The sequence below is a fragment of the Mustela putorius genome, unplaced genomic scaffold (genome assembly GCF_011764305.1).
Source record: "Mustela putorius furo isolate JIRA1106 unplaced genomic scaffold, ASM1176430v1.1 tig00000508_pilon_pilon_pilon, whole genome shotgun sequence".
Taxonomy (NCBI): Eukaryota; Metazoa; Chordata; class Mammalia; order Carnivora; family Mustelidae; genus Mustela; species Mustela putorius.
Window position 1 is genome coordinate 5,225,679 of NW_025421402.1, and position 27,065 is coordinate 5,252,743.

Here is a 27,065-nt window from a genome sequence, read left to right on the forward strand (position 1 = left end):
AGAAAGATCTAACATCAGCACAGTAAACAGGATTTCCTGTCCTACAACTCAAAGGGGCTACTGAGTCTCAGAAGCAGCGTCCACAAACCAACATCCACACCTGTTCTTAATAAACATTCGATTTTATTTACAAAGCATTAAAGCTTCAGCAAGAAGTAACCCAAGGCTAAGTCTCCTCTTGTACAAAACTATGGAACATTAAAAAACGAAATGGTGGGGTGGGGGTGGGGGGGTCGGAGGGAAGGAATAACAAAAGAGAAGAGAATATGCACATATTGTACAGACGGAGAAAAATCAAACTAGAGAGAAAGTTTCAGGAGCCGAAAAAAAATTCTGAAAGCATAAATAATTATTAGGAATTGCTGCCAGAGATCATCCGACAGGGCTGAAGCCCATTTTCTCAGTAGCCAGTTTAGGAGGCAGATGTAGCAGAAACCTCCCAACGCAGGCACAAGCGGAGGACACCAAGCTACCCTGCCCACGGAAGCTAGGCAGAGACCCTCTGTATCACAGAGTTTGTGCAAGATGGAGCTCACGGTGCACAGACACAGAGAAAAGGAATGGAAACAATGTTTGCAAAACAAAAAACATGTCCAGTGAGCCACCTGCCGATCTCAACCACTGGTCTGATGTGAAGAAATGAAATTCACAGAAAGAGCATGGGAGGAAAAAAGCGGTGGTGGCTAAAAACACAGGCATTTTGAAACCGACTAGCAGGGAGCTCTTACTTCAACTACTGGATATTCTGGTTCTAAAAGATGGAGCAGCAGAAAGAGGCTCTTCCTGATGTAAGTCTACTTTGATTGCTATCCTAAAATCCAAAAAGTAATCCCCTCACGGGGCGGCCCACAGGGGCACTGGCTGCTGGAGGACTCACACAGAGCAGAGCACAGAGACGCTCCTCAGAGGACGCTACGACCACAGCCACGACGACCACTGGGTCAGGCACCTCCGGGCAGCTCCGAGCTCTCTGCAGAGAACCCCCTGCACACCTGGGATCTGGGTTCTCCGAGAATTTCTAACACCTCCTGTACTCGTCCACCCAACCTACTACCTTGTATATAAAGAACAGCAAAAGCAAGAAGCAGAAAGTAAAAAAAAAAAAAAAATTTTAAAAAGCTAAGCGACCTTTCACAGAAAGGAAGAGACTGAAAACATGTCATACGGAGAAGGAGCAGGGACACAAGGGGACACACTGTCCCGACTGAAAGGAAGGGACAGAGATCCACACGCAATGATAAAAAACAATTTTTCCTTGATCTTTGATTTGAACTGTGTTGCTGCTGCTTTGATTCTGGATGGTTTGACTTCCGTCCTCGTGGAGATTTCCCCCGCCCCAATAAAAAAGCAGCTTGTGGAGAGACACCTCAAGTTGTCTCCCTCTCTGGACGCCAGCACAGGTGAAGCCACATGAACTACTGATGATTCCTTGCTGCAGATGGACGAAACCAGCGCTCTTCGGAAACCATGATTACTGAGCATGAACTACTACCGGAGCAAAACACGCCAGGAAAGGAAAACAGAGAAAAACCTCAACCCTCTTACCGCCCAACTTCTTGAGCAAAATGGGGTATGTTAAGAAGAGGGGGTTTTTCCTCATCTTTCTTCCCTTTCCAAACCCCTGAAAGCTTTCAAGCACTTTCCTTTCTGCCCAGCCTCCGGACAGCAGGGAAACGCAGGAGGGCATCTGGTGAGAGAGTGAAGTTTAAAAATGGAAGACAGAATATGCAACAGAAGTTTCTCTAGGATACCGGCAGCAAAACTTCAGACGAGTATTAGTCACTTGAGGACATGCACGGAGGATGGAAGGCAAATAGGATAGGAAATGTCAGGTCAGAATGATCCTGGGCACAAGAGTTAGAGGAGCAAAACTGGTCTCTTTTCTCCAGCAACATAACTAAGCATTGAAGTGTGAATGAGTCCAAACTCCTGGTGCCGTCTTCACAAATCCTCATTCCTGAGAGCCTATGTGGACTTAAGCTTGAAGGGGAGGGCCGCGTCCTCTTCTTCCATAATTCACTTCTTCATTCAAATATAGGAGTCCCTCCTTGCACCTCCTGGGTTGGAGGCAGAGGCCTTTGTTTTAAATTAAAGTCAATCTCAAATGACTGACCACAGTGTCCAGAGGCCACATGATGGCAAAGTGGGGAAGAATGAAGCACTTCAAGCGTCTTCATAACAGTTCTGAGATCGCTCCCCCTGCTAAAGAGAGGAGACACAAAAAGACGTCTTTTAGCATCAACTGGGACCAACAGCGGGCAAGAACAGAAGTACTGACAGATGCTGGGTGATGCCCGACAAGCACACGTGGGCTAAGAACTCCCCCCCCTTTACGTTAAAACCAACTCAACTCTCATTTACTCTTTACTGAAGCAACAAATAATCCATATCCCAAACCCCCATTCTAGCACTTTCCTCGGGACTGCCCCAAGGGGGGGGGGGGAAGAATTCCACATGTTTTCTAAACTGCTAACCATGTTCCAACGTGCCGATAAATGCTTTACGATCCAAGGAGTGCAACACGGAGAGGAAAGGAAATTCTAGGGTGCCACGTCTCTTCATCTTTCCTATATTAGCTTCATCAGTCACTAAATAATAATGTGCAACAGGCCCTTTTCCAAGCACCCCTGTGCCTTCGCTGACATTCTCCTCACCTTAGAATCCCAATATGGTGAAATGTTAACGAAACCTACTGCCAGCATTTCTATGCGCCAACGTCTGATCAATAAATAAAATCCTCAAAAGTAAAATCCAATGAACACTTCCATGATTATTCCATAGAAGCTGTTCAACCTCTGAGGGGACATCCTTAAATGGGCTGCTGTGAAATATTAACTAGGAAGTGTAAGAAGAGAACAAGGTGAAGAAAATCCTCCCAGATGCCATCCGGAATTGGGGGGTGGGGTGGGGTGGGGTGGGGTGGGAACATGCCACTTGGTAATTATAAAATGAGCAAAAAATAACTGTCCAAGTTATAAAAGAAAAATACCCATTTGTAAACTTTGCTTTTAACCCGACTTTTGAAGTAAAAGTTCAAGCACAGATGAAACTGGTAATAAAAATATATTCCCATTTGTCTGAGGACAGATGAGAAATTAGGAGACACAAACTCTTCTAGATGCTACATTGTTAAAAATCAAATTTAAACTTTATACAGTTCAGTTAGAGAAAAAGTTTCTTCAGCACTTCTTTTTCAGATCTCTCAACATAAAACATAACAACTTCTTGAATTGATTATTTAAAAGAATCCTTGCGGCGGGGGCATCTACTGCGCAGGACAGGACACCGTGCCTTGACTGCATTAAGGCTAGTTTGATTGACTATGCCCAGAGGTACCCTGATCAATCTTCTTTTAGCCGTTTAAAAATGAATACACCATTAATGTTTTAAGACTAAATCACAACAGGAAAAGCTGGTTTGATCACAAATCAATAGTATTAATAAAGAGCATTCAAAATGACTAATGAGGCACGTTATACTGATCATCTGAGGTCAGTTAATGTTTCTGTAACATCCTCATTCATGTGGACCAAAAAAAAAGAGGCCTGTTGAGGCATTAGGCAACAAGCCAAAACCACAGCAAGCAGTAATACTATGAGTAGGTAAAATACAGCAACACAAAAGAGCTCCAGGCTGTTTAAAATTTTGCCCCAAGGACCCATAGTATTTTGAGGCAACATAAAGAAAATCTCCAGTTACATAAAATTAAGAAAAACTGGGCTCATGATGAGCAGCTGTTACTGGTACCTCCCGAGGGCCGCCAAAGCCAAGGTGGCCTAAGAAAATGCTGAGTATGAACTCTCAAAAATTACCAAATATTTCCTCAGTCCACCAGTAAGATCACAAAGAATGAGAAAGAATACCTATGAGCTATCTGATTTCAGCAGTTCATAAATTAGTCTTTCAAAGACAGATGTTTAAAAAAAAAAGAGCAGGAAGAGGTGGGGAAAAACCCTCACTCCCTGCCCAGCACTCAACATGATCAGACTGAGGAGGTGGCTCAGGACTGAGGTGGCAGCCGGCACCAGGAGGGCAGTAGCACGGCCACACGCACAGAAACCCGCATGGTGTCCATGTGCCCCCATGTGCCCCTCTGCTCGCTCTGGCCTTTGCCACCCCCAACAGACACAGGTAGACACCCGTGACTTCATGCCTGCCTTTCCAAGAGGCCTTTAGACCTTGTATGTGATGGGCCACAACTCTGTCACACTCGCTGCTGGTGACATTTACCGCCAAGAAGCCCTAATTCTCAGGCAATGCTTGAGCCCCCATAGGGCAGCATATGCCCTGGTGGTTCTGCTCAATGTCAAGTTTCTGTTCTGAGGACTGTCTTCCAGAGAGAATCTAGTAAGGAAACTTAGGGGAATCACAGAGATGGTGCTGACGACGTTGGTCTGGCCTCTCCGAAGGGTCCCAAGCTCAGGGCTGCCCGCACTAGGCAAGCTTCGCTGAGGGGTCCTCATGCATCAGCCGTGTGTCTTTGTGCACGCGGGTCCCCTGAAGGCAGCTAACACGGATGAGCTATTTGACAGGGAAGAATTTTCTGTAACCCAGGTTCCAGAAGGCCAGATTATCTCTGCAGAGGTCTGTGTCTCTCCCAGTCTTCCCACGTAAGCTCCTGCGGCACTGTGTGACAGACGGTGCCCGCTCTGTCAGGGCCCGGGGGGCTTACCCCAGAGTTCCTTCCGTAACCGGTCAACTGCAGATTTTGACGAACCGCTGCCACTGATCTAGGCTGACCAACGGCATAGCCCGTGCCTATAATCCCTTGCAAATGATTTAGCTCTAATGGAAAAGTAGGGCACGGGGGCAGAGGCGGAGGTAGAGGCGAGATCCGCTGAGCCTTGAATGTGCAGACACAACCTTCAGACAGAATTGATTTTTGAAGACGCTTGGACCTCAGGCACTCTGGATCAAGTTTCGTGTCTTTCCCTCTCCCGGAAAACCTACAATGACCACAGACCGCTTTTTATGGGAAATCTCTGAAGTGAATATAGAACTCAACTGCCAAAGAGGTTTTTTTTTGTTGTTGTTGTTAAACCTCAGTGGACTTTGCAGGGAAGCATGGCAGGAGAACCAAGTGAAAATCAACAGCCTGGGCCAGCCAGCCTTTGCCTGCTCTGGACCCTCTAGGCCGACCACAGCACCGGGTGAGGTCCCACTTTTGCCCTGAGAATCCCACACAAAAGATAGGAGATCGTCCCGAAACTCAGGTCTGACGGAGTTATGAGACACCCAGAGTCACCACGAGGGACAAGCAGCCTCCGCAAAGCTCCGGCCCACGCTGCAGCCGGTCCCTGACACTGGAGGCAGCCCTGCGGAGGGAAGAAACCATGATGCCCCTGATCTGAGGTTTTTTAAAAATCCTGCCTCTCAGCACTCTCTGGTTTAATCTGGCCACTGCAGTTCTGGAAATTTCCATTCAGGAAAAGGTCAAGGAACAGGGCCAGAGAAGCAAGGAGAAAAATGGGAGGAAGGAAGTGGTTTATGTGGGGAAGCGTGCCCCGCACAGGGTCTCGAGAAGCTGGTGAGATGTCTGCATCCTCTAGGCAGCTGTTCGTGTGTGTATGTGTGTGTGTGATCAAAAGCGGGTACCATCCCCCTGGCCTGGAACCTAGAAGTCTCCTCTAGTTGCTTTAAAGGGTGAAGCAGTTGAAACAGCGCCTCTCACTAAAGCTGGCCAACTCAAGCACCCGATAAAAATACCGCACAAAGAGTCTAGTTTACAGCACTCTGCTCTTCAAGATACAGCTTCTAGCCTTTACTGAGATCAGTACCTCATTTAACCTTGTCAGCAAAGTGAGCAGGAATACCCTTCTAATGGGCCCTAGATCCTGGCAAGCACTCTTGCTAGGAGCTCAAAACACTGACTTCTAAGATTGAAGTGTCTATATTACATACAACTCAAAATTTCACTGCAAACTAATTCAGCATTAGGAGAATTTTAGGAAATAAAGATGGCTGAGTAAACGTCCCCACATTTGATGCTGACTCTCATTTAGACATTTCTGAAGTACAGCTAGGAAACACCACTGCTCTTACACTCTGTGCTCTAAAATCTGACAGCGATTCATGGTAAACCCCTTGGGGAAGGCCAAAGATACTGACTGCATCAACTATAATTAAAAGTCACTATACCAGAACTCTGTATTAAAGGAAGGAAAATGTGAGTTTCCAAAAACTTTTAAATGGTTTATAGGCCATACCCATATTATTAAAAAGCAAATGATTAATTACTCACGGGTTCTGAAGAAGCTAGGAGACTATGTCTTACAATATTTTAATTAATTCAGTACGTTTGGTCACATCTTATTTATTTACTGATCTTTATTTTAAGTGGGCCTCATGCCCAGCATGGAGCCCAAGGCAGGGCTTGAACTTACGACCCTGGATCAAGACCTGAGCTGAGATCAAGTCGGATGCTTAACTGACTGAGCCACCAGGCGTCCCTGTGGCCACATTTTGAATCACCCTGAAGCATTTCAGCTCTCTTTAAGCCAGAGGAATCTATTTCAATTTAAACTACACTTTTCTGTACTGGCATCTGCTTGTACAAAAAAAGGTTATAAAGGGATCTTCTTCTTCTTTTTTTTTTTTTTTTTGGACATTAATCTATTACTGACCTGCAATCTTTATTGGCAATAGCCATGTAACTCTTCCCAGCTATTTAAAAATATACGGAGAGCCTTAAGTGGACTCAGTGTGGAGGTGCGGACTGGTTATCAGTGGAACACCGTAAATACTGGTGTTGAAACACGCTGGTGCTCTGTGCCATGTGCTGGCCGTGAACACCTGAAGTCTGCATCTAGCACATGTGAGATAGAATTACTCAGAGTGAGTCACTGAGTCGGCTTAGCTTCCCGACAGAAGGGAATTCATGTTCACACGATTAACTGACTGCGGGTGGACCTCAAACAAGGAACTATCGCCCGTTCTAGTCATGTGTCCCATCAGCACACCGGGGGGTCACACCCTGAAGCTGAAAATTTTAAAGCAAGAGGAAAAAACCCAAAGTACAACTGCTGGTAGCTGATCAGTCCTGTCCCGGAGTCTACTGAGCTAGCCACGGGAAACCGAGAGCACTGTTTTCACTAAAGCAGGGCTCGTACACAGAACAACATTTTCCAAAGGCCGGCGATGTCGGAAAAGAAATGGACTCCACTTGATTACTATTTTCCAAACAAGAGACCATCTAGCCTACATTCACAAGTATTTGACGGGAAATTAAAATTGTTCTCTGTCCCCCTCAATCATGTAAAAGTGACAGATCTCTGAAAGTTTCAAAGGCGCAGGTGTTAAGAAGCTACATGGCTATTTTAACTGCTGTCTTTTTGGTAATAATCTCCTATTTGGAAAAACATTTGGATGTTCTTAACATGATGGTACTACTGACAAGTTTTTGTTACTGCTTCTAGGCGACGGAGAAAGAGCCACCACCTCTGGGATTTGACCAGTTTAAAGAAAGACAAAATGGGCGTCTTCCCCACAAAAATATTCATACAGTATCTGTGTGCAGTACAGAGGAATACAGACTCCCAGAAACTTACTGATGACCCAAGATTAAGAGCCACTGAATTAAGCCCAATCTGTTTAGCCTACCCTCGGTGTCAGCCTAACACTCTGCGAAGTCTACCAGCGGGAAAAGGAGGGAAGGAAGGAAAGGCTGCGGCTAAACGGAGTCGGGGCTGGACAAAGCAAGGCCGCGCAGCAAGCCAGACAGCACTCCCAGTGTGTCCTTACCTGCCAACGGCTGGCTGAGCTCCGCCTGCACTTTACCCTTCGCTGATCCTTCCAGAGGTAAACCTCTGTCCCCTTTGTAGAGTTTCGGTTTAAATGGAGAATCTTTCTCTTTACCTTTTGATCCTTTAGGCCGGCCTGCTTGCTTCTTCTTGGATTTGCCATCCCCCTTCACACCCAGTAGTGGATGGACTTCTGTAAAAGGACAGAGAGGCACGGGAAGGGATCCACACGCTGCCCATCCCAGCACCCCACCCAGCGAAGGATGGCGCCCTCCTGTCCCAGACTCCTTGAAACTCGGAGAGACGTGCACACTTAACTAATCACAAAACCATGAAAGAGTGGCTGCTGAATAAGAAATGGTCACTTGGCCAAAGGGCACACGTGGCCTCCATGGCCTGTCCCAGCAGCTTTAACCAAAAAGGCAGCTGAGAGACACAGGAACAAGGGGTCACACTGAGCCAGACCAGGAACACGCACGCTCACTGGCAGGCAAGAACAGAAAGGGAGGTGGGCCTCGGATCCAGGCCAACCAGGGCGACAGTCCTGACTCTTCCACTTCCCAAGACCTTAGGCAAGCCACCTGACCTCTCCCAGCCTAAATTTTCTCCTCTGTAAAGCAGAGACAGTGAAACAGCCTGCGGAGTGGATGTAACACTCAGCAATGACACATACACGCAGCAGCGCCTGAAACCGGCAGGTGCGCCAGCAGCCATCGGGGAAACAAGGAGCTGTGTAATGAACAGGCCGCGGCCAGCGATGAGACAGAGGAGGATGGTCAGTGGCAAACACACACACACACACACACACACACACACACACACACCCCAACCTACCCCAAGAGGTGAGAATAAAAGCTTCTGGAGACAGAATGTAAAGGCAGGGAGGAAGAAAGGAGAGATTATCCAGGTCTGACCAGTACTTTACCACCCAATAATACCACTCTACAGAAAAGAAAAGACGGTGTAATGAAACAAACTCTGAGCCACAGGTCAGAAAATGTCAAGCTGTCATTTAACCAAGTACCAGAAGGCACAATGTCTCCATTTTAAAGGAGAAGTGAAAGCAGATGAAATCATTACAAAGTTGTAAGGAGTTACTTAAAAAAAAAAAAAAAACTCCAGGGAAATTTCCTTCGAGGTTAAAATCACTCCAATGAGAAATTACGACTGTGCTGGAGAGAAGAAGTGATGTCTACCAGGGAACACAGGGAGAAGACGCAGCCCTTACCATCATTAGGTACTCCTTGAAGTTCTATATTGGTTGTTTTGGGTTTCTTCTTCGGTGGCTGGGACCCGTCTGCTGAAGACTGCCTCTTCTTCTCTGAACTAGCCCCTTCATCCATCAGGGAGGTTTGGACCGCATCCGGTGGGGGGCCGTAAGGATTTTCTTCTGGATCTTCTACCTCAGGGGCAATGGGTAAATATAATAGAGCCTTTGAATCTTCCAGCTCTTCATCACTATTGGGAACAGGATCAGGCAAGGGATTGGAAAAAAGAGGAGACAGTTGCTTAAACCATGAACCCTTCCTCTAGGGCAGAATCACCTAGATTAACCATAAGCAACAGGTATGGATCTAGAATTTTAAGAAAGCCAAGATGAGTAAAAGAAAATCATACAACATGAATAACAAAATCAGTAGCAAAAATAAATGGTATTATAAATGAATTATCTCAGTTCTTCAGATTTTCTTTCAGGGGAAAAGGGAAGGGATTTCATGTACACCAAAGGAGTTCTCACTTGGAACTAACTTACGGAGGACAGACAGACGGGCTAGGCGCGAGCCGTACACCAGGGCCCGAAGGGGAGAGGGAGGAGCGCCCTGAGGCCTTGCCTGCAGAGGCGGCTCACCTGCTACAGAAGGCAGCAATCGGGTCCACACTGGTGACATCGACCTCCTCGTCCTCAGCAGCGTCAGCCCCTGCAGGAGAGAAACGGCACAGGTGTGAGAAGGAAGAAAACACCTTCTTCCTTGCAGCTTAATGGTTTCTGTAAACTAAAATTCAAGAGAAACAAAGGAGGAAAGCCAACAGTTGGTTTTACTCCATCATTCAACAAGTGGGTGTCGAACTGCCAACCCTATGCTGGGCACTGGGGATACGGCGATAACCAAGAAAGCCACACACAGTCCGTCAGCAGAAACCTAACCAGGGGGGCACCTGGGTGGCTCAGTGGGTTAAAGCCTCTGCTTTCGGCTCAGGTCATGATCCCAGAGTCCTGGGATCGAGCCCCACATCAGGCTCTCTGCTCAGCGGCGAGCCTGCTTCCCCCCTCTCACTCTGCCTGCCTCTCTGCCTACTTGTGATCTCTGTTAAATTCAAAAAAAAGAAAAGAAAAGAAAAGAAAGAAACCTAACCAGGGAGACAGATAAACAGATAATTTCAATTTGATATAGTAAGTGTGATGTGCTAGGGAGGTGAGAAGGAGGAACAACTTATGTGAGTTTGGAAAAGCTTCACACAACATAATCCAGCAGCATCAACACAATCCAGAACATGCCGCCTCCCTGGTGACCTTCCTAAAACATGGCAGTGGTTGGGGGGTAGAGATGCACATGTATTACACAAGTAAGAACCAGCACTTCCAAGCTGGAAGAACCAACCCCAATCCCAATTCCCGGATTCCTGGCACCATCAAATGGTCCAGCAGGCTATGACCCGTGGCATTAATTACTTAGTGAGTAATTAACTTACAACCAGGAATACTAAGCATTTGAACACAAGAACCCCTATTAGATATAAAGCCCTGTGTTAGACAACCATGGGGATTAAAAAGTCAAACCTCACCCAGGGGTGCCTGGGTGGCTCAGTGGGTTAAAGCCTCTGCCTTCGGCTAAGGTCATGATCCCAGGGTCCTGGGATCGAGCCTGGCATCGGGCTCTCTGCTCAGCGGGGAGCCTGCTTCCTCCTCTCTCTCTGCCTGTTGTCTCTGCCTACTTGTGATCTCTGTCAAATAAATAAAAAGTCAAATCTCTATTCTAAAGGAGCTTCCTACCTAGTTCAGAAATTGAGATAAAAATAATGAGGGACGCCTGGCTGGCTCAGTCAGTAGAGTAGGCGACTCCTGCTCTTGGCGTTGTGAGTTCAAGCCCTGCATTAGGCACAGAGTTTACTTAAAAAGCAAACAAACATTGATCACTATCAAAATCCTAATCAAATATAACATCTGAACGCTTACCTTGGTCTAGGCCCTACCCTGGTGCCTTACACGAATTCTCTTATTCCCCCCAACACTAGAAGGCAGGTTTATTATTACCACTATTTTACAGATGAGGAAACTCAGGTTTAGAGAGTAATAAGCAATTTTCCCCAGGCAGTCAAACTCCAGAACTCGTGCTATTTACCTTCCTCTTCCTGCCGTGGGGGTGACGGTATCTAACACGGACTGAGCACCCGGCTTGTGCAAGTGATCATATGATCACGTGATCATCCTTAATTCACCAGGAAACACAATGAAATGGCAAGAGAGCTGCTGAACCCTGGCAAAAAAGCTCACTGAAGCCCTCCGCTGGTGCAAGCCACAAGGAGACTCTCAGAGCACTGGCAAAACTGTGGAAGCGTGAAGAAAGAGAGACTGCAGTCGAGAAATTTTACCTGTCTGCTCAGGCTCACTCTTATCTTCATCTTCAATATCAAACTCAGATTCCCTTTCCTCATATTCCACATTTTCATCCAACTCCTTGAAGTCTGGGGCAAAGGCACTCCAGTTTTCCTACGCCGCAAACAGAAAACACTACTTAACCGTGTGAGCACGCAGGGATCCGCGAGCTCGACATTACTGACAGGAACGAAAGATCGGAGCACACGCGAGACTCAGAACTCGGGAGAATGAATCTGGCAGGTAAGAAAAATGAGGTATCTCTAGGTTTTACTGTCTTAAGGTATTTAGATCTTAAACTTTCCAAGTTCTTAAACCACAGTTCTTTCATGAGAAGTGCCATTTTTAATCTTCTCAAGATGTAATTATCAGGTAGAACGCTACATTTTCTTAGGAGTATAAGGATTACAAACATAATAAAAGTTGTTCAAAATAAAACCATGATATAAAACAGAAACTAACAAAGTTGAAAGTAAGAAAAGCAAAAGAAAACTCACTCTCAGGTAACAGAGGAATGTAACAGAAAGTATACCAGACTTTCTCCCTGAAGACAGAGGTAGTAAATCAGCTTTGGACCAAAACCTTCCTATCAAAATAAAGCAAAACTGAACCGATTTAATTAGGTTACAAGAATCACATGCAAAAGAAATTAAATAGGTCGTTTTTAGCTTACAACCTATAAGGATCTGTGATAGAAAGGAAGGATATCTAGCTTCAAAGCAACTGAAGCAGAAAAAATACTTACTACTTGGTTTTGTGCCCAGATAGATACCACTCCACTTGAAATGGATGCTATGATGGGTCGAACAGGATGCCACTAAATTGAAGGAAAGAAAGGAAAATTGGCTCTAAGAATGGGTCCGAGATGGTCTGTTACACATCAGTAACAAGAGCAAGCTCCAGTCCTACTCACAGCCACATCCAAGAGGAGCTCTCCTCTTGTCCCGTGGAGGATCTTCACCAGGTTGCCAATGCTTTTCTCCCAGATGTACAAGGCATGCTGCCGGGCCGAGCCAGCCACTATGTACTCTCCATCCCCAGAGAAACAACATTTCTTCCATGGGGTCCTGAAGGACAAAGAAAGCACCCAAGGAGAACCGGAAGCGGAGCTCAGGTCATGTAAATGCCCCATATTCTTCTAGGTGACCATACACACCTATTTACCAAGTCCTGCAACTTCTGCATGGGCTCGGGCTCTCCATCTCTTCCACAAGTTAAGATTTCTCTGCCATCATAAACTCGGATTATCCGATCTGCTGTGTTAATTAAAAAGCAACTAGAGAAAGGATAAAAACATCAACACAGGAAGTCAGAAATCCATTTCTGTAAACGTTTTCTGTTCCTACCTGTTAGAACAGTACCACAGAAAAACGACTCCAGTGAGAGGAGACTCCGTGATAGGCTGGAACACTTATATATTTACTTGCCACCTTCCAAAGCGAAAGAGAATTTGAAGTGAAGTTATGTTGTATGCTTTCTGTGTACCCCTGAACCCTATGTGCACAAAATGATCTTCAGAAATTTTTTTAAAAATCTTGAGTATTTGATTAAAATCCAAGACCTCTAAACCAAAACCAGCTTGCTAGATTCACAAGGTCATACTTACACATACAATGAATGCTTCATTTCTCTGGCCTATCTTATACATAATACAATTTTCCTAATGAGCTGATAAACTGTCATTTTAAAATGTTAACTTCTGAGGGGCCTGGGTGACTCAGTGGGTTAAAGTCTCTGTCTTCAGCTTGGGTCATGGTCCCGGGCTCCTGGGATCAAACCCCGCATTGGGCTCTCTGCTCAGTGGGGAGCCTGCTTCCCCCCCCTCTCTGCCTGTCTGCCTGCCTGTGATCTCTGTCGAATAAATAAATAAAATCTTTTTAAAAAAATAAATAAATAAAATGTTCAACTTTTTACTATAATGACATTGGAAATCTCCCTAAAAAAATGATTTCAATATTTTCCTACGGAAGTCACTAAGCTTTCCTGAATTCAAAAAAATTTTGAACATGAATGTCCAAAGTAGAGGCTGCCCCTATAGGAGACAGGACTGTCACCTCTCTTCCTGATGCTGACAACCTAACTCATTTCTTTTGACATATCTACTTCTAGCTGGGTAATCAAACTTACCCGGAAAACATCTGAAACTAAAAGGGTAAATAGTTTTATGTAAATAGACTGTATGTTCAATTATGGTGAGAATTCTGCAACATCACTTCGGGTTATAAAAACAGCTGATCTTTACCCAGAGTGTACCATGTGGCAGGCATTATAGCTCTAAGCATTTACACCCAGATATCTTTCCTACAAAGGGATGGCCTGCTTGTCTCCAGAAAAAGAGGATGTGACTGCCAACTCAGTGCAATAAATTTTATGAACGTGAAAAACCAGATACTGACAGTTTCTAGTTATTTTTAAAGTAAACTTTCTTAAAGATTTAGGTATCATATACACAAAAACTGTGAATCTCAATGTATTTTTGCATTCTACTCACTTTTAAAACTGTCCCTAAAAAGACAAGGTCTCACCTCCCCTTCCGGGCAAACTCTATGGACTTAATCGCTGTGGTATTGCTTGTTCCAGTTGTTACTCTGAAGGAAGCAACAAGATCCTGAGAATCTGTTTTTAGGACCAAAATCTAAAGTTCAAAGGAAAAAAAAATGTTAAGCATTTTGATAACTTACAGTTATTAGATCTGGCTTCCGTTTCTGAGACTGAGTAAAAATATAAACACCTCGTGTATTCAACCTGATGAACTGATACTGCCTTTTAACTCTTCAAACCATGTCTTAATATGTTCTTAAAATACAACGTTTAGTGTTAAAGACAAATACTGTATGAGTCCACTTACATAAGGTACCTAGGGGAGCCAAATTCATAGATCTAGAAAGTAGAGTGATGGTTGCCAGGGGCTGGGGAAGGAACAAGGAATAGGTTTCTGCTTAGTAAGTACCGGGTTTCAGTTTTATAAGATGAAAAAAATTTTTGGAGATAAGTGGTGGTGATGGGTACACAATAATGTGAATGTAGTTAATACCACAAAACTACACACTTAAGAATGGTTAAGATGGTAAATTTTATGTTGTATTTTACGTTATGTGTATTTTACCACCATTTCAAAAAATGGCCACTTTCTAAGGCAGCCATGAAATTATAATAGCCTATATACCCCAATCACCAAAAACAAAAAACAACAACAAAAAACCCAAAACAAGCCTATACAAACTCTAAGCTTAAAAGGGACCTTAAAGAGGCGCCTGCATGGCTCAGTCATCTGAGCATCAGACTCTTGGTTTCGGCTCAGTCTGGGTCTCAGGGTCAGGAGATCAGGTCCCACACTCAGCAGAGAATCTGCTTCTCTCCCTTACCAAGTCCCTCTGCCCCTCCCCTCTGCTCATGCACATGGGTGTGCACCAAGCTCGAATCTTTAAAAACAAACAAACAAACAAAAACCCAAAATAAAACAGGGACCTTAAAAGCCCAGCTAACTTCTTACTCCACAAAACTATAGGTTAAGCTGGCCTGAATTATACAGTATTTACAGAACTATTAAGACATTTTCATCAAATGTGTTCCATTTTATAATATGGCTTTTAAATTTTATAAATGAGTCACAGCCCTTCGTTCTTAGCAAAAAGGCCCTTCTACCCTTTCTAGCCCAAGAAGTCTCTGATCGCTCTAAATCAACACAACAGGAATTATCTCGAAGGCGTGAGATAAAAGCAGGCCACAGTTGCCAAAAGGAGGAGACATGCTTAGTCCAGGGATAAAAAATATTTCAAAGGAAGCAGAACAAGTCAACATGAAGTAAACCAGTGCACAGGACGAATGATGCTTATTTCACTAGCTTCCAGGCTTACCTTGCCTTTTGCATTTCCCGTATAGATATATTCCCCTCGCCTATCAAAAGATGCAACCACGTTCAAATCGGAGTCATCGTCTACCGGCAGAACAACATGCTTGGAATCTGAAAGGGTCAACATGACAGGAGCAGATTTCATGGGACACACGAGAACCTTGTTCCTGTTTAAAAATATGAACAGTACATTGGCTGTTGCTTTGGTATCAGAAGGCTGATTCTCCTGCCCTCTTCCCTGAGCCCTGTCACTACTTCCATCAACTCTCCCAGCTCAAGCAAATTTAAAAGAGTGAAAAAGCCTGAAATCTAAATGTCTAATAACAGGGAAATGACTGAACATAGCTGTTGGGATCCTAGTTTGACAAAATAAAATGCAGTCATTAAAAATAAATATGAAGTAGCAGCAAACTAGAAGAAGAAATATGAATGCAATAAAAAGGCAAAATGCTAATGAAAACTGTGTAATATACATAATTTATGTACATCTCATCTGCACAGAACGTGCTTTGTGAGCTATATACAGCACTAGATCACAAGCATTATACTTAGAAAGAACTTGACTACTAAAGAACCAAGAGAAATGAAGACAGTTACGTCTGGATAATGGAATGGTGGGTAACTCTTTTTCTTAAATGTAGTTTTAAACGTAGTTTCATTTTTTTAAAAAAGTAGTTTTAATATTCAAACTATTTCCCTCTCAAGAAATTCAAATAACCAGGGGAGGATGGAGGATAAGGGGCGGGCGGGCGTGCATCTGTGTGTGTGTGTGTGTGTGTGTGTCTGTGTGTCTGTGTGTCTGTGTGTATATAAAGCTCCAGGTCAAGGACCAGTTAACTATTCTTCTTCCTACCTCTGCCCACTTCCAAAGCCTGAACACTGCCTGGTTTTTAAATTATATGATACAGTAACAGTCTCCTTAAAAACTATGCAGTGGAGCCAACTTAGACAGAAACATCGTTTTATGCAGATGATGTGAATAGATGTGTGCTCTTGCCTCCTAGAGCCCCCCACTGCAACTGTCATAAGCCTCGAGCTAGTCCACAGAGAATGAGACCCTGCCCCAGGGGGAGCCGTGCAGATGAAACATACTGATCTCGCGGATGGTACTGGACTTTCAGGATGGGTGAGGGGAACCGAAACCTCTGGTCGCAGTCGCCAGAAAGAACGTCCCACTGCGACACTATGTTGTCCGTGGAAGCGCTCACGAGCTTATGGCCGTCTCGACTCCAGCTAGGAGAAAAAGGGGGTAGTTAGCACACATCGTAAGTTCAGGTACACTGTACCAACTCTTAAGGATAAAAATACACGCGTCACATCCTGCCCTAGCTGTAGGAGCCAACAGTAATTCTTTCTTTTTATATTTACTCAAATCCACAAACTTTCCCAACAAAACAATGACTAATGTCTTCATGACATTTTTGTATGGAGTAACAAATGCTTGTTAACAGTTCAAGACAACAGTAACAAGTGGCTCCAGGAAATAAAAGACTCAAACTTTTAAGAGTCTACAGTCTGCTTGCCCTTAAATGCTGAGGTAACAAGTATTTCGGGGGTCGGGGGTGAGGGAGCACCTGAGCTTTCTGAAGCTGTCCCAGAAACGGCACCACCACAGCGTACACAAAACAACAGAAGGAAGTATCTGTTACTTAAAATAACTAAGAAAGGATTTAATTCCTCCTGCTAAGTATAGCTAAACACCCTGAACATTATACATAAAACAAACACAAAAAGACTGGGGGCGCCTGGGTGGCTCAGTCGGTTAAATATCTGCCTTCAGTTCAGGGTGCTGGGATCGAGCTCTCCGTCAGGCTCTCTCCCTCTGTCGCTGCTCCTGCTTGTGCTCTCTCAAATAAACAAAATCTTTATTAAAAAAAAAAAAAAAAAAAAAAGACCCTGAAGGGCAGAGGAAAGACTGACTGGCTAGAGACTACAGGATATGAGGAATGACACATTAGAAAGTTCCTTGGACTCTCTCTCTACCTGCCTCTCTGCCCTCTCTGCCCACTTGTGATCTCTCTCTCTTGGTCAAATAAATAAAATCTTTAAAAAAAAAAAAAAAAAGTTCCTTGGATTTTCTTTTTTGCCTTACATATATCCCAGACTGAGTGATGGAGAAACCAACAGCCCAACCATACCAACAGGCTCACACAAATAAGGCCTCAAGGAGAGCCTGCTTTCATTAACCAAAGGACCAGCAAAGGACGGCACAGAGAGACACAAAACTTCTAGGAGATAATGACTCGACTCCAGCAACCACTGTGCAAAAAACTGCAGCCCCACTTCCATCCCAGTCAACAGAATCTAAACAGAATCTAGACCTCCACTCTTTCCTAGTCATAGCAAGGCACCCTTCTCCACTAACTGCACTGGTCCCAGAGAAACCTCAGCAGGCAGCCAGATTTCCATACCTACCAGCCTAGAACGAGGGGTCCCACAGCAGTGGAGGCCACTGGAGAACAGGAAGAAGGTACTCCTATTCCTCCCAGCCAGCATGGTTCAGACCAGGAGGCCAGGGGGGGAACCTCCACTTCCATCCCCACCTAGCACAGTGAAGCCAAAAAGCTTGGACATCTAACCCACCTAGCAATTAACAAGACATCACCCTTTCTTCTCTGCTGGTACAGTGTCAAAGGAGGCCAGTTAAAACACAAGATTTAAGTACGCCCTACAGTCTTACAACACAATACCCAAAACGCCCAAGCTTCAATTGAAAATGACTATTAATCCAAGAACAACAACAAAAATCTCAATCTGAATGAGATAAGACAATCAACAGATACTAACAGTGACATAATACAGATGTTAGAATTATCTGACAAGGATTTTAATGCAGCCATCATAAATGTGTTTCAGTAAGTAATTACGAACATGCTTGAAATAAATGAAAACAAAACAAAGTATCAGCAAAGAAATAAAAGATGTAGGGAAGACCTGAATTTTAGAAATGAAACACAAACTGAAATAAGTAATCCTATAGATGGGTTCAGGAGCCAATGGAGAAGGAAAGAATCCGTGAACTGGAAAAGAGAGTCAATCTGAGTAAGAGAAAAAACAGACCAAAAAAAAAAAAAAAAGAGCAGAAACTCAGGGACTTGTGGGACTGTAATAAAAGATCTACGATCCACGTCACCAGAGTCCTAGAAGAGAAGAAAGAATGCGGCTTTCAGGTACTGAAGGAATAAGGCCTGAAATTTTCCCAAATCTGGCAAAAGACAGAAAACCTACAGATTCAAGAAGCTGAGCAAACTTCCAACAGGGTGAGTCCAAGATACAGAGACAAACCTCTGAAGCCTAAAGACAAAGAAAGAGGAAGGACATGTTGCCTATGGAAGCAAGTCACATGCAGATTTCCCACCAGAAAGCATGGAAGGAAGGGGTGCCCTCTTCCCGTGCTGAGAGAAAAAGAGCTGCCAACCCAAATTCTATTGTCAGCAAAAATATCCTGCAGGAGCAAAAAGGAAAGTCAAGACCTTTGGCCAGATCTACCCTAAAAGGATGAGTCAAGGAAGTTTTCTAAATGGAAAGGAAATGATAAAAGAAGGAATCTTAGAACATGAGGGAAAAAGACTATGAAAAGACTAAAAATATAGGTAAATAAGGTCAATTTTTTTCGTTTTAGTTTTGACATATGAACCAAAAATTGTAACACTGTCTTATGTGGGTCTCAACATATACAGAGGAAATATTTACAAAGGAGGGTAAACAGAAATAGAAATTTTACCATTTTACCATTTCTACACTTCACCTGAACTGGTAAAATGTCAACACCAGTAGGCTGTAATAAGTTAGGTGTACACAATGTGGTATCTAGTAACCACTGAAAAGTTACACAAGTACCCTCAAAAATATTATACAGTTCCCTCTTATTCATGGGGGATTCTAAGACCCCCCAATGGACGCCTGAGGCCACCAACAGTAACAAACACCACATAGACTGTGTTTTCAGGTAAGTAACATACCTATGAGAAAGTTTCATTTATAAGTTTGGCATAATAAGATAATCAAAGTTGTCTGTGATCTCTCTCCCTCAAATTCTCTTCCTGTGCACCCTCCCGTGTGGTGTGGGATAACGGAGTGCCCATGTGAGGACATGTAGCACAGGGAACGACACAGGCACCGTGATGCAGCCTTCTGACATGCCCTTCTGACATGTCAGAATCATCAGTTGCCTAACTGTGGCTGATCACAGGTAACTGAAACCACGGAAAGGGAAACCACAGATAAGGGGGACTGCTGCAGATAAAATGGAATTCTGAAAAATGTTCAAGAAACCCAAAGGAAGGCAGGGGAAAAGTGAGAAACAGAAGGGACAAAATAAATAAATTTTTATAAAAATGAAAAAGAAAAAGAAACGTAAGGGACAGAGAAACCCAAAACCAGTATTTATTTACCCCAATTTTACAATGAAGAGGAGTTGCAGCCGAGGAACTCGGCTGTCAGTGTATCTCCGTGGTTAAGGATGCAGGCTCAAGAGTTAGGCTTATGCTGAAACCTGGACATTACCACCTTGTAGCTATGCGATCCTGGGCAAGTTATAGACCGTTCTGAGCTTTCATTTCCTCGCCTATAACACGGGAGCAATAATATTACCTACCCAGCAGAAGACTGTTGACAGAGTTAAGATCAGTATATATAAAATTTCTATCCCAATACCTGGCACATAATGACGATTCAAAAAACATTAACAATTATTTGTATCAGAGACAAGATGAACGTTTGCCCAGACCTGGGACTCAAGGGCCAGAGAAAGGCAGGGGTAAAATAAGGAAGTGACTATAAAGGGATCAAGTTCAAGTCTGCATACCAAAGGACTCTGGTGCCTCTCTCCCACCAGCTCTAGAACACCTGCAGTCATGCTTAATTCTCAGAAAGGCAAACAGAAAGAAGATCCTTCTAGAGAATGCGAACCTAAAAAAAAAAAAAAGAGGCCTGAAGATGCCCTTCTTTTTTTTTTTAAGAGTATTTGTCAGAGAGAGAGAGAAAGCGCAAGCGAGCACTGGAGCACACACACAAGCAGGGGGATGGGCAGGCAGAGGAGGAAGCGGACTCCCTGCTGAGATGCAAGCTGGAGCTGGGACTCTATCCCAGGACCCTGGGATCACGACCTGAGCCAAAGGCAGATGTTTAACAGACTGAGCCACCCAGATGTCCCTGAAGATGCCCTTCTGTTAGGATTCACAACAAGAAAGCCAGTGACACACCCATTTCAGTGAATGATAGGAGGGTAAGACAGTGGGCTAAAACTTGCAGGCAGTATAGCAGGATGTCCATGGATAATTTCTGAAATCAACAAACCAAGAAAAAGTAACATAATATCTAGAAATATGAAGATAAATACCAGAAAAAAAACATCAAAAAACGAAAGCACACAGGGAACCAGACCATACTGGGACTGAGGAGAAAAAAGGGACAGCTTTCCTTGCTTCTTGTAAGTCTTACAGTACAACCTGACTACAGGACAGAACGTTAGTTATCACTCCATTTTCTTAAAAGATTTTATTTATTTAGGGGTACCTGGGTGGCTTAGTCATTACGTGTCTACCTTTGGCTCAAGTCGCAATGCTGGGATCCTGGGATGGAGCCCCACATCGGGCTCCCTGCTCAGTTGGAAGCCTGCTTCTCCCTCTCCCACTCCCCCTGCTTGTGTCCCCTCTCTGCTCTATCATAAATAAATTCCTTAAAAAAATTTTTGAGAACAAGGAAGAAAGTGAGAGAGAGAGAGAACATGAGCAAGGGGGAGGGGCATAGAAGAGTGGGAGAGGGAGATGCAGACATCCTGCCAAACAGGGAGCCCAGTGTGGTGCTCCATCCCAGGGTACTGGGACTGTGACCCAAGCTGAAGGCAGACGCGCAACCAACTTAGCCACCCAGGCCCCCCATTTTTTCTTTAAATCCTTTTGTATTATAATACCCTTTTCTCTTTTTCCCACCGTAAGCCTGTATTTCTGTAAAATAGAAAGGACTCTAATTTTGAAAATGAAATTATAAACAAGTGAAAACTAAGAGGGGCTCTCCCACTGAAAAACATAATAATAATATAGCCAACAATTCCAAACTCTATAAGCAGGTACAAAATTAGAAGCCTGGGGAAAAACACAAACACAAAACCCAGAAGCTAGGAGTATGGAGTAAAATGGCATTCAAGGTTCATGAATCACAGCACTTACCGTCTCGCAGTAAAGATACTCACAGGACAAATATTTGCAATAAAATAATAGGAGACACACAGCCATGATCTCAAACTTAAACCACTTCCCCCTAAATTCTACATTAGTATCTTCATCTAAGCCAGAAGTCTGAGGATCATCCTAACTTTGCCACTTGGCTCAGACTCATCTGACTACGACCAGGACTCGAACTTCTGTCCTCTCCTCTATCAGTACCGCTCAGTCATAGTCGTGGGGCTGCTGAGCTCATCATCTCTAGCCGAGATCTCTGTGCTTCCCTTATCTTCATTCTCTGTCTCCTTCAATCTCTTTAACATTTTTTCTTAAATAAAAAGCTCATCATACCACTTTTCTTCCCTATGATGTCTTAATGGATTCATAGTTACCTACAAGATGAAGTTCAAATTCATACTATGGTACACAACATCCTCCATGAGGATCTCCGCTTACTGGCTCTTGCCCCCATCACATCTCCCACGCCACAATCCAGCTATCTTGAAGCACCTGCAGTTCCCCATTTCTCGTGCTTGTTTGAAGCTAATGGACCTTTGCCTGGGCAACGTCCTTTGCTTGGAATACAACTGGCAAACACCTATAACTTACAAGTTTGAGGTTAGATATTATCTTGCCTAGAAGCCTTTCCTGACTACTGTTCTCCTCCAGGACATGGGTCATCTCCTCCTTTGCACCTTCGCCTCCACTGAACCCCAAACACATTTCTTACACAGGAACCATAAAGCTTCAGGACCTGTACCTGCTGCATAATTCATGCTCAGTGTTGTCGAATGAATGAATATGTAAGTGAAAAAGTTTATGCACAAAGACATTTACTAAAAACATGTAGCAGAGAAACTATAAAAAAAAGTTAAATAAATTATAATTTATCCATGAGAAGATATGTAACTGTAAAAAAAAAAGTTTGTAGAGGCTATGAAAGTAGGAAACTGTCTGGTGTTACAGAGGAAAAAAAGCAAAATATAAAACAGAACATAGCACAATTATAAATTCTGCTCTTTTTAAAAAGATCTTATTTTATTATTTATTTGAGAGAGAGAGAGAGAGATCACAAGTAGGCAGAGAGGCAGGCAGAGAGAGAGGGGGAAGCAGACTCCCCGCAGAGCAGAGAGCCCAATACAGGGCTCGACCCCAGGACCCTGAGATCACGACCCGAACCGAAGGCAGAGGCTTTAACCCACTGAGCCACCCAGGTGCCCCTAAATTCTGCTCTTTAAAAGCCATATATAAAAACGGACTAAAATCTTTATGGTAGTAATTACTTGGGTGGTGGGACTACGGGAGATACTAGTACTTCTTTTTCCTTTGCCGTATTTTCCATAGTGTTCTAAATGATAATATATTATTTTATAATAAAAATAAATGCATTATTTTAATAGGTAGGAGTGGCTAATACTCTCATTTTGCATATTACAGACAAGTTTTGGCCAAATCTGGTTCATTAGCAGCCAATCCTAGACTGGGATTCAGGCCTCCTCCCAATCCAGTGCTTTACAATACAGCTGCCATTTCCATTTACACAAAAGAAAATGGGTTACAGCTCCATAAATCTAGACCTGATTATGGGGTGCCTGGATGACTCAGTTGGTTGGACATCTTACCTTTTTTTTTTTTTTAAGGTTTTATTTATTTATTTGAAAGAGAGACCGTGAGAGAGAGCATGAGAGGGGATAAGGTCAGAGGGAGAAGCAGACTCCCCGTGGAACTAGGAGCTTCATGTAGGACTCCATCCCGGGATTCCGGGATCACGATCTGAGCCAAAGGTAGTTGCTTAACCAGCTGAGCCACCCAGGCGCCCAACATCTTACTTCTGATTTCAGCCCAGGTCCTGATCTCGAGGTCGTGAGACTGAGCCGCACATGGACTCCTGTTCAGTGTGGAGTCCGCCTGTCCTTCTCCCTCCCCTTCTACTCTACCCCCAGCGTACTTGCACACACTTGCTCGCTCTTTAAAAAAAATAATAAAATCTTAAAAAAAAAAAAAAAAATCTAGATCTGATAAGATGCCTTTTTTGGTCCAAGCTCATTTAGAAGAAGAGCTGCCCTAAAACAAAACTTTCCGAAGCAAACACAGTAGTCACCAAGAGTAAGAAAGAGATCAATGGGAGTTGATCTGGAGTTGATCACTGGAGTTGATCACTGGAGTTTAGCTCAATCTATTTGATAGATTATCTCAACTATGATTCAGTGAAGGAACAGACATGCATGTGAGCACTAAGACTGCTGGAATTCAAGAACTTGGACAAAGCTGAAGCAGATGACTTCTGCACTTCCCTCCTAATCAAGATTGTCCATTCTAAATGAAAGGCCAATATCACATATGCTACTACAGCTGCAATCTGTAAATATCTCATTTCAGCACTGAAATATTCTCAGATAGAACCCGACGCAGATCCATAAGTACACTCAATTTCTCCCTGACAACAGTGCTCCAAGGATGGAGCACCTGGGTGGCTCAGTGGTTTAGGCCTCTGCCTTCGGCTCAGGTTATGATCTCAGAGTCCCGGATTGAGCCCCGCATCAGGCTCTCTGCTCTGCGGGGAGCCTGCTTCCCCTTCTCTCTGCCTGCCTCTCAGCCTACTTGTGGTCTCTCTCTCTCTCTGTGTCAAATAAATAAATAAATAAAATCTTTAAAAAAAAAAAAAAAGGTGCTCCAAGGACAGCATTTTTTCAAGATCTACAGATGCTATGAGAAATTATACTAATGGCTGAACACTTAAAACTCTAAGCATTAAAATATCTAGTACAATTAGATTGGCAATTTCACAGTCACCACTCATCCCCCTAATTCAACTCAGATTCAACATATTGGTGTTACAATTTCTTACCATAAAGAACAAACGGGATGGATGTGCGCGCTAATTATTTTAGCAATGCCTCTTGTCAAGAAATCCCAGATGACAATTCGGCCATCGTTACAGCCAACCGCAAGCAGTGTGCCCCACCTGTTAAAGGTGCAAGTCAGGGCCATGCTGATACAATCCAAGGTTCCATCGGCTTCCTAAAAATTAAAACAAATACAAGAATATAGACAATGCCATCCAGGTACCCAAATTATTTCTTAAAGACTCTCTATCACCTATATGACAGTTCTCTTTAAATTATGATGTATGCCAAAAGAAACTATGTGTCTTCTTGTACCTATTAGACTAGCCAAAACAAGGAAGTAAGTGATAAACACATGTGATAAATCCCATTCATTACCAGTATGACTTTGAACCCACCGAGCAGGGCAATTAGGCAAAATATAACAAGATTCACTGAAAAGAGTCATCCTACTGACCCTATAATCAGTTCTTGGGATTTAGTCCAAGAAAAACAGTTTAGAGCAACCTGTATGTGCAGTATTAGGAAAGTCAAATACATTATTTTGTGTTCGTAACAAGCCATTTAAAATAACCATAATGACTACACTGAAACACATTTCAAGTATTACAAAATATTCTTACATTTTAAAAAGTAAAGTAGAACATACATATTACTACTATGCAAAAACACTGATTGATTGAAACTAGAAAAGCACTAAGGAAAAAAACCCTACATACAGGTGATAGTACTGACTGTGAAAAATTCTTCAAAGAATTGTTTTTAATTTACTGGGAAATGAACTGTGTAAAATTAAAACATTATGGTGAGATTTCCCACCAATATTGCCTATATATTTCCTCTATTCTCAAAATTAAACACTGAGTTCCTTATCATAGCAAGAGGTATCATCATACTTAAAGCTTCTACTGTCAAAGAAAAGTGGTGGGGAGGATCAAATAACATTTTCCACTCAAACACAAAAGATAGCAAGTTATCATACTCCTAAATTCACAATAAGATTATACTCTTTAAAAAAAAAGACTATACTCTTACCTCCGGATAATTCTGCCCAAAGGACTCTGCAACAAAGCAAAGAAAGAGTTCATGGAGCATTTGCAACAAAGCAGGAATCCTCCAGCTCACAAACTGGCACAAACTGGCGGACACAATGGTTTGCAAAGTGTGGATGGGAACTGCCTCTGGCTCAGGGACTCCAGAGGGTCACACCTATTTTCATTATCATACCAAGATCGCTTCTGCCTCTTTACTCTCCTGTGTCCCACTCCTGAGGCCACAGCACCAGTGATATAACAGAGTGCATGCAAAAGTAGATGCAAGAATTCTACCAACCTCTACTTAGGCAAGCAGTGAGAGCAACTTGTAACTGTAAAGCAATGCTCTTCTCACTAATTTTGTTTTACAAAAGTTATTTTTAATAAAAATGTTATTTATGTAAACAGGTAATGGAGTTATGTTGGCTATTTTGAATTACAAACTTTTAAATATCCAATCTGTTAAACTATCTGAAGTCAGATGAGCTCTCTAGAACCTTCATTCACAGCAGCCAACCAGAAGTGGCCCTTTACCTTCCTAACAATGACATTTATGTTGTCACATAATCTGGTAGTTGATTAAAGATGCAATTCTCTACTCTCTATATTAATTTCTTAAGCAAATGACATTTGGCGGCTAACACCCCTAGCCATGTTTTTCCTGTCTGAAATGCAGTGTTCACACAAGTCGCAAACATCTCGAACAGCAGATGACGGCAGGATGATACCGCCTGCTTCTCCGAAGTGTCCGGGTCAGCATGTACTTTTAACATTACCTAAGTATGTTATTACAGTGGTTTTTAAACTATACTGAGAACTACAGATCCATGAAAGCTGTTTCACACATAAGGCATCCAAATCAGATTTCATCTAAAAAAAGTCGTCTACTCTTTAAAAAAAAGTCTGAAACCCAGTTTTATTAGACTGTCCTTTATAAAAGTGTAATTAAAAACGAAAGAGCAGGAGCTCCTGGCTGGCTCAGTAGAAGAGCATGCAACTCCTGATCTTGGGATCAGGAGTTTGAGCCCCAGGTTGGATTGTAGGGATTACTTAAACCAAAACCAAAGCAAACAAAACAAAACAAAAGGAAGAGGAAGAGAGGAGGGAGAGGAGGGAAAGAGGAGGAAAGAAAAGTAAAACTACAGTAAAAACATGAAAACCACTAAAAAACAAAAAACAAACAGCCCTACAATAAAGAACACTAAACGATGGAACTAAACGCAATGTCCCCAAAAGGTAATTACCTTGATGTATTTAATGTGAACCAGATTTAAGGTGGCTGACTGCATTCACTTATGAAAGAATGAACTGAAATCCTGAAACCAGTAGAGAGGTTTTATTTTTTTAAAGATTTTATTTACTCATTTCAGAAGGAAAGAGCGTGCGAGTTGGGGGTGGGGGGGAGAGAGAAACAGGCCTCCAACCAAGCAGGGAGTCCCAGGTTCACGACCAGGGCAGAAGGCAGATGTCCAACCGACTGAGCCACCCAGGCACCCAGATCGAAAGGTTTTTGAAGAAATTTTTGTAAGTTACTGAAGTAATACATCCAATACAGAAATGTATAATCAACAAATGATCGTTTCCTCCCTGCAACCCACTCACCAAGGCAAAAGCTTCCATATATTTCCATATGCTTATATAAGTAAATCTAGAAGCATATATTTGTATGAGCATTCATGTGTATAGTCCTGTTTTTTAAATAAAACACTACATCTATAATATGACTTGTTTCCTTAGCAATTTAGCTCAGAAATCTTTCCGAATCAGTAAGACAGATCTATACATTCACGTGGTTGAGGGAAAAACAAACAAACAAAAAGCATTTATCCAAAAA

The 27,065-nt window shown here is 43.1% G+C and overlaps 1 protein-coding gene across 3 annotated transcripts in view; it reads right to left on the reverse strand.

Moving 5' to 3' along the window:
- Positions 1 to 103: 103 nt before the first annotated feature.
- The window catches only part of RBBP5 (RB binding protein 5, histone lysine methyltransferase complex subunit), a 37,785-nt gene continuing 10,823 nt past the window's right edge, over positions 104 to 27,065 (reverse strand). Inside the window, exons 2-14 of one of the 3 annotated variants that reach the window (XM_004756423.3) lie at positions 25,233 to 25,258; positions 24,200 to 24,372; positions 16,280 to 16,420; positions 15,192 to 15,354; positions 13,860 to 13,969; positions 12,491 to 12,610; positions 12,248 to 12,401; positions 12,080 to 12,151; positions 11,331 to 11,448; positions 9,589 to 9,658; positions 8,968 to 9,197; positions 7,855 to 7,932; positions 104 to 2,202 (exon numbers count right to left, since the gene is read on the reverse strand). In XM_004756423.3, the coding sequence (XP_004756480.1) occupies positions 2,174 to 2,202; positions 7,855 to 7,932; positions 8,968 to 9,197; positions 9,589 to 9,658; positions 11,331 to 11,448; positions 12,080 to 12,151; positions 12,248 to 12,401; positions 12,491 to 12,610; positions 13,860 to 13,969; positions 15,192 to 15,354; positions 16,280 to 16,420; positions 24,200 to 24,372; positions 25,233 to 25,258 (1,484 nt within the window). In that variant the 3' untranslated portion in view covers positions 104 to 2,173. Of the gene's footprint in view, positions 2,203 to 7,740; positions 7,933 to 8,967; positions 9,198 to 9,588; positions 9,659 to 11,330; positions 11,449 to 12,079; positions 12,152 to 12,247; positions 12,402 to 12,490; positions 12,611 to 13,859; positions 13,970 to 15,191; positions 15,355 to 16,279; positions 16,421 to 19,994; positions 20,067 to 24,199; positions 24,373 to 25,232; positions 25,259 to 27,065 lie in introns of those variants that run through there. The other 2 variants (XM_004756422.3, XM_045081093.1) reach the window with 2 other exon arrangements.